Source organism: Megascapheus bottae, chromosome 4 (genome assembly GCF_031878675.1).
Source record: "Megascapheus bottae isolate mThoBot1 chromosome 4, mThoBot2.hap1, whole genome shotgun sequence".
Lineage (NCBI taxonomy): Eukaryota > Metazoa > Chordata > Mammalia > Rodentia > Geomyidae > Megascapheus > Megascapheus bottae.
The window spans coordinates 84,232,653-84,239,490 of record NC_143512.1 but is presented as its reverse complement, the minus strand read 5'-3'; the positions used below and the strand labels follow the sequence as shown (position 1 = coordinate 84,239,490).

The window sequence follows — 6,838 nt, the reverse complement described above, 5'->3', positions numbered from 1 at the left end:
TTCTGGAGTGTGCCGGGACAGGTGTGGGGGAGAGGCAGCATGAACAAAAGACTTGACTCAGAGCACAGAAACAGCCTGATTATGGAGCTGGTAATTGGTAATTACTGTTATGGCCCTTATTGTGGCTAATTATAGGCCACGGTTCAATGTCTTGTCCTCTGGCCCGGAAACCCAATCTTGTGATGATACAGGGCTGAGGCCTGCAGGCTCAGCACATCTCCAGGGTCGGGAGGTGGGGTCCTGGGATCTCCGGGTCCCCTTGGCTCTGCTCCGCCTGGCGCATCGGGGCCAGGGTCTTCAGCCATCCCCAGCCAGGTGCCACCCAAGGGCCTCAGGCTGAGCGTGAGGCTTCAGGTCCGGCGGGCACCCGAGGAAAACACTGCTGCGGCTGGGCGCTGTGGCTCCCCGAGCGGCCCGGGGGCGGCGGCCTGTGGGGACTCTGCTCTCCAGGGCAAGCCAGGCGGAGCCCGGCGAGCAAGTCCCGATTCCAAACATCCAGAGTGAAGGCCAGGCGGAGGGCAGCCGCTGGGCTCCGGCTGGAAGACAGGCCCGGCTAGGCCCTGGGCGGCCCGGAGCCCCTCCCTAGCGCCGGGGCCGGCGGGGCTCTGGCTCTCCAACAGGGTGAGAAGGGAGCGGGGAGACCGCGGAGCGAGCGGGCGGGGGCCCAGGCCAGGCCCGGTCTCCCGAGCTGGAATCGGGTCCCGGAGCTCCTCGCGAGTTTGCCTCTGCGCCGCTCATCCGGGGACAAACCCGCGAACTCGCGCGGGCCGCGCTGGCTTCCCCCTCGGGAAGGGGTGGGGACGATCGTACCCCCCCCCCAGGACGCCCTCCGCGGGGCGCACGGCCCCTCCGCCCAGGGCCCGGCCGGCGGGGCCGACTGCCGCGCGCGGGCCCCGGCTCCAAGTTTGCTCAACCGCCTCTCCGAGGCCTCGGAGCTGGCGCTGACCCCGGGCCGGGACGGCCGCGCGCCCCGCACATCAGTTGGTGGGCGCAGAAAAGGCGCCGGCGCCCTCGGTCGGGGTCCGGGAGGGGCGCGGCCGCGGCGGGCTCGGCGGCGAGGCCTCGGCCGGGGCCCCGCGCGCCTCCCCGGACGCGCAGCCGATTTTGTGCCGGGGAGACGCACCTCGGGAGCGGGGCTTGGCGTGGGACGCGGAGCCGGGCGCGGCGGGCGCGCAGCGGAGCCGTCCTCGGGGCCCCGCTCGCACGGGCCGCGCGCCCGCCGCGGGAGGAGGCGGCCCGGCCGGCCGGCGGGCGCGGGGCACCACGTGCTCGGCGGGCGGGGCGGGAGCGGCCGCGAGGGCGGGCGGGAGCGCGGAGGGGGCGGAGGGGCCGGGGCGGGGCCTGCGCTCGAGGGGATGCCAATCAAAGCATCAACTTCAAATTGTGTCTGAAAGCCCCGCCGCCGAGCGGAGGGCGGCCGCCGCAGTCGGCGCGCGATCGCGGAGCCGGGCGCAGCCGGGAGCCGGGCGCCAGCGAGCTCCGGGCCGAGGAGCAGCGACCGGCCCCCGCCCCCGGGCCGGCCGAGCGCGCCCGGTGCCCCCGCGCCGCCGCCGCCTCCGCCGCCGCGCCCGCCGCGCCTCCCCGCCGCCGCCGCCGCCGCCGCCGCCCCGGTCCGCGGTCATGTCCTTCCCGCAGCTCGGCTACCCGCAGTACCTGAGCGCCGCCGGGCCCGGCGCCTACGGCGGCGAGCGCCCCGGGGTGCTGGCCGCGGCCGCCGCCGCTGCGGCCGCCGCCTCGTCGGGCCGGCCCGGGGCGGCGGAGCTGGGCGCGGGCGCGGGCGCGGCCGCCGTCACCTCGGTGCTGGGCATGTACGCCGCGGCCGGCCCGTATGCGGGCGCGCCCAACTACAGCGCCTTCCTGCCCTACGCCGCCGACCTCAGCCTCTTCTCGCAGATGGTGAGTGTGCGCCCCGCTCGCCCTCGGCCGCCCGGGCCGCCCGGCGTCTGGGGACCGGCGGGCCGGCGAGCCGCACGGCGCGGCGCGCTGGGCTGGCCCGGCCGAGAGCGGGGACGCGTTCGCCGAGGGGGCTGGGGAGGCCGGACCCGCTCCTCCCCGGAGGGCGGCGGTGGCGTCGCGGCCCCGAGAGGGAGCGGGCCGGCGATCCAGGCCGGGGAGCGGGGCCTGCGACGCGTGGGGCGGGGCGGGGCGGCCCCGCGTGGCCCGGGCTCCCCGCCGCCGCCGCCGCGCGCGCCTCGCCCGGACTCCGGACCCCGGCCCGCGGGCCCGGCTCGCTCGGCCTCGCCGGCTTCTGAACGCGGAGCCTGGAGGAGTCGATTTTCCGTCTTCCTCGGCCGAATGGAGCTAGTTGCGTCGGAGTTTGCCGGAGGGGATTCTTTAAAGCGCGGAGGAGGCCGTCAGAGTCACCTTAGCGCCGTGGAGGGGCCTCTCGATGCTGAGTGTGGACATCCAAGGTTAAAAGCAGGATTTCGTGGCGGTGACACGCCCGGGCGTCGGGAACGCGGCTCGCTTTTACTTTTGTAACTCGCCCAAGTTTTCATTGCCTTGGCCCCTCGAAAGAAGAGCTCGTTCCCTCCGCTATTACATAAGGGCGGGTGGAAGACGCCGGCGGACCCGGGCCTAAGCTGAAGGTCGTCCTCGCCCCGGTCCGGGTGGGGTCCGGGTGGCGTCCGACGGAAGGAGGCGGGGGCCGCAGATCCACGTCCGCCCGGGCACTCGCCGGTCCGCGCGTCCCGGCGATCCTCTTTCCCCGGCCTCACTGCGAGGTCGGGGCTGCAGCTTCGGGCCGGAGGCAGCCCCCGGGCCTGGCTGGAACACGCGGCGTTAGGCTTCCCAGTTCTCCCTGCCGGGGACGAGGCCGGGTCTCTTCTCTTTCCTCCAGTTGCGCCGTGGAAAGCCGCAGGCCGGACCTCGGAACTTTTCCTTCTAGTTCTGAAAGAAAGCCTGTTCCTCTCCAACCCCCCCCCCCCTCAGCTGCCTTTCAGAGCTCTCAGCACCCAGAAAGATTGGTGCCCATTTTGTTCGGGCCTCTTCGGAATGCCAGAGATGAGAGATTTATAAGGTGTCCTTTCAAAAAGAATTCCCAGCAAACAAAGCTGAAATGTCTTCTTTAACAATCGCAACAAAAATAATTTGAAAAGCGCCCACTACGTTTGGCAAAGAGGATGCAGAAACGAATTCTGGCCACAGAGACTTCTGTGTGGCCTCACTCCCCCAGCTAATTAGTCAAAGACGTCTAAGACTTACAACTTTCTCAGAGTTTCAAGCCCCCATCGCTAACACAACAGGCAATAATTTTATGGGGAGAATGGATTTTTAACAGAAATTTTGCATGCAGATGTTAGCCATTTGGGAATGCTGAATTTGTATTCACCAGGGAGGGAACTACGTGAGGAGGTGGGGGCAAAAAAACACCAAAAACGATCTTCAAAAAATATTCTAAGGTCATACTTAAAAATATATTTTTTTAACTAAAGGGGAAAATGTAAAACTGTTTTCCCTAAGTTGTTTATGTTCCCTCCAGGTCTCCTGCCAATTCTTGGAAAGTAAAACTAAACCCCAAGCCCCATTCTAGGCCTAGGTTTCCAAGCCTTTATGGTTGGGTATTTGGAAGTCAAAAGATAAAATTGCAAGCAAGCGTCTGTCTGGGCAATTTATGGTAATAATGAGGCCTAATGAGGTTGTTAGAAAGATAAAATGTTATTTACCAAAAAACCTGATGGGATAATTTGACTTGCTGTGTTTTACTACTGATGATAAAAAGAATATTGATTGCAAATAAATCATCGCCTCTAAATGCCTGCAAACAGTTTGTGTTTGCTCTCTCCAGATCAAAGTCAAACTTAAAGAGATAAAGCAAGGAGAAGAGAGAGGCCCAGGAAACTAAACCAGTTTCCCTCCTCACTGCCAGCTGCTAGGAGGCCTGGTGTTAATATTTTACCGGATAAGCCCTTCTTTTGTATTAAAACAAAAACAAACAAAAAAATGTTTTTGTTGGTGGTTGTGGTGGTGGCCAGGGTTAAAATTTTAAATTACCTGTCACCATTAGAGACTTTTGAGTGTGGGCAAACCATTATATGCAGATTTGGTAGAGTTTGTTTCTTTTAAATTGTTGGTGAATTTAGACCCCAGGAAAGCAGGCTGGTTTATTTTGGTTGACCCCCTTCTGGGCCGAAGGGGTGGACTACTTGAGTTGTGGGTTCTGCTTGTTTGGAAAACTGTCTCTTCAGCCTGGTTAAGAGCCCTCCTCCCCCCACACCCCCCCAGCTATGATGAGATAAACGTGGAAATCTGCTGGTGTGAGCCCAAGTGGTGGGGAGGCAAGGGCCCTGAGAGATGGGGTCCCAGGGCTGATTGAGTGGGGTGGAGGAAGCTCAAGATTTGCTGATCTTTTTTTTTTTTAATATTTTTTTGCAAATGGCCAGCTTCTAGAAGTTTTTCTGCAGTGAATAAAACTGATCTCTGTGCTAAATGGAAGCTGTCCCTGGGGTTCGCTTTGGCTCCAACAGCCCCCCTCCCTGTACCGGGCGTCCTCGGAGTTAAGGGACGCAGCTGTGCTTGGCTGAAGCCGGGAGCGCCGGGAGCTGTGTGCCGAGGACAGGCCCCAGAGCCAGCGGGAGCATCTGACTCCCCCACCCCCCACTTGCCAAGTTTGCGGAACTCACTCTCCTCTCTCTTTCTCTCTCTCTCTCTCTCTCTCTGCTTCCGACTTCCCTCGCGCTCCGCGGCCTCTCAGGGCTCACAGTATGAACTCAAGGATAACCCCGGGGTGCACCCGGCCACCTTCGCAGCCCACACGGCGCCGGCCTATTACCCCTACGGCCAGTTCCAGTACGGGGATCCCGGGAGACCCAAGAACGCCACGCGGGAAAGCACCAGCACGCTCAAGGCCTGGCTCAACGAGCACCGCAAGAACCCTTACCCCACCAAGGGCGAGAAGATCATGCTGGCTATCATCACCAAGATGACCCTCACGCAGGTCTCCACCTGGTTCGCCAACGCGCGCCGGCGCCTCAAGAAGGAGAACAAGGTGACTTGGGGTGCGCGCAGCAAGGACCAGGAGGATGGGGCCCTGTTCGGCAGCGACACGGAAGGCGACCCTGAGAAGGCAGAGGACGACGAGGAGATCGACCTGGAGAGCATCGACATCGACAAGATCGACGAGCACGACGGCGACCAGAGCAACGAGGACGAGGAGGACAAGGCGGAGGCGCCGCGCGCCGCCCCGACCGGTCTCGCTCGGGAGCGCAGCTCTCCGCTGGCAGCCGCCGCCGACCTGCTCAAGCCCCAAGACTCGCCCTTGGGCCTGGCCAAGGAGCTCGCGGATCCCGGCAGCACGCGCCTGCTGAGCCCCGGCGGCGCCGCGACGGTCGGCCTGCAGGGCGCGCCTCACAGCAAGCCCAAGATCTGGTCCCTGGCCGAGACCGCCACCAGCCCCGATGGCGCCCCCAAGGCTTCGCCCCCGCCGCCCGCCGGCCACCCCGGCACGCACGGGCCTCCCGCGGGCGCGCCGCTGCAACACCCAGCCTTTCTGCCCAGCCATGGACTGTACACCTGCCACATCGGCAAGTTCTCCAACTGGACCAACGGCGCGTTCCTCGCGCAGGGGTCGCTGCTGAACATGCGCTCCTTCCTGGGCGTGGGCGCGCCCCACGCCGCGCCCCACGGTCCCCACCTGTCTGCGCCCCCACCTGCGCAGCCGCCGGTCGCCGTGGCTGCGGGGACGCTCCACGTCGACAAGGCCTCGGCCCGCGGCAGCCCTGCACTGCCAGGTACCGGGTGGTGGGCTGGGAATACCGAGCCCCCGGGGTGGGGACGGGGCGGAGCGGCCCGGCAGAGCCCCTGGGACTTTGGGGGAAACCTGTCCCTGGCCTTGAGCCCGAGGCGCGTGGGGACCGGTGGGGAGGGGGCGTCTCCCAGCCGCCCGACCCCGCCCGCCCCTCACTCCCTAACCCCTGCCTCTCCCACTCCCTCGCAGATGGAGACCTCGTCCCCGAGCCCGACTCGCCGGCCCAGCAGTTAAAGTCACCCTTCCAGCCGGTACGCGACAAGTGAGTGTTGGGTGCTTTCCCCGGGGACCGGACAGGGTGGGAGTCGGGGCGCTGGGCTGGGGCGCTGGGCGCGGCTCCTCCCCGAACGCCGTCCGCCACCCCGGAGCTCGGGGCGAGGCGGGGAAGCGAGTTTCTCCGGAGCCGGGAGCCCCGCGGGCTGCGACCCACCGGACAGGGCTCCGCCGGCTGGGCGCCCGCCGGCCCGCTGACCTCGCCCGCCTCTCTCGGTGTCTCCTCCGCAGCTCGCTGGCCCCGCAGGAGGGAACGCCGCGGATCCTCGCTGCCCTCCCGTCTGCCTGAGTCGGGGTCTTCGGGTCCTTTTGCGAGGGGGAGGGGGGAGGAGCTGGGGAGGGAGGGGTGCGGGGGGAACCGAGGCAGATATTCCAGACTGGCGTACAGGACGGCCGTGAGGACGGCGCGGACGACGGGTCACCGCCTTCCGCAGAGGGGCTCCCGGCTCGCGGGCCCACGCGCGGGCCCACCGCCCCTGCCCGTCCGGTCAACGCCCCCACGTGCTTGTGTCTTCTTTCCCTTTGTGTTTCCTTTCTGTACATAGTGATTTCAGATTGTAAATAGCGCGTCAGCGAACTTGTCTAAATCATATATTTTTGTCTAATAAACTAAATGAAACCATGCCCCGAGCGCCTCTGCGGCTGTGTGTGCTCAACTCGGACCTGGGAATCCGGTCGGGCCTGGGGCCGGAGGGCGCTGGGGAGGAAGGAGAGAGAGGGGGAGGGAGGGATGGAGGGAGAAGAGGGAGAGAGAGAGAGAGAGAGAGAGAGAGAGAGAGAGAGAGAGAGAGAGAGAGAGAGAGAGAGAGAGAGAGAGCG

The 6,838-nt window shown here is 65.2% G+C and overlaps 1 protein-coding gene across 1 annotated transcript; it reads left to right on the top strand.

Annotated features, from left to right (window-relative positions):
• Positions 1 to 1,620: 1,620 nt before the first annotated feature.
• Positions 1,621 to 6,633, top strand: Irx1 (iroquois homeobox 1). The gene is made up of 4 exons (XM_090331186.1): positions 1,621 to 1,896; positions 4,694 to 5,729; positions 5,936 to 6,008; positions 6,251 to 6,633. Exons 1-4 carry the CDS (start codon positions 1,621 to 1,623, stop codon positions 6,306 to 6,308), a joined length of 1,443 nt encoding a protein of 480 aa, XP_090187312.1. The 3' UTR covers positions 6,309 to 6,633.
• Positions 6,634 to 6,838: the final 205 nt, after the last annotated feature.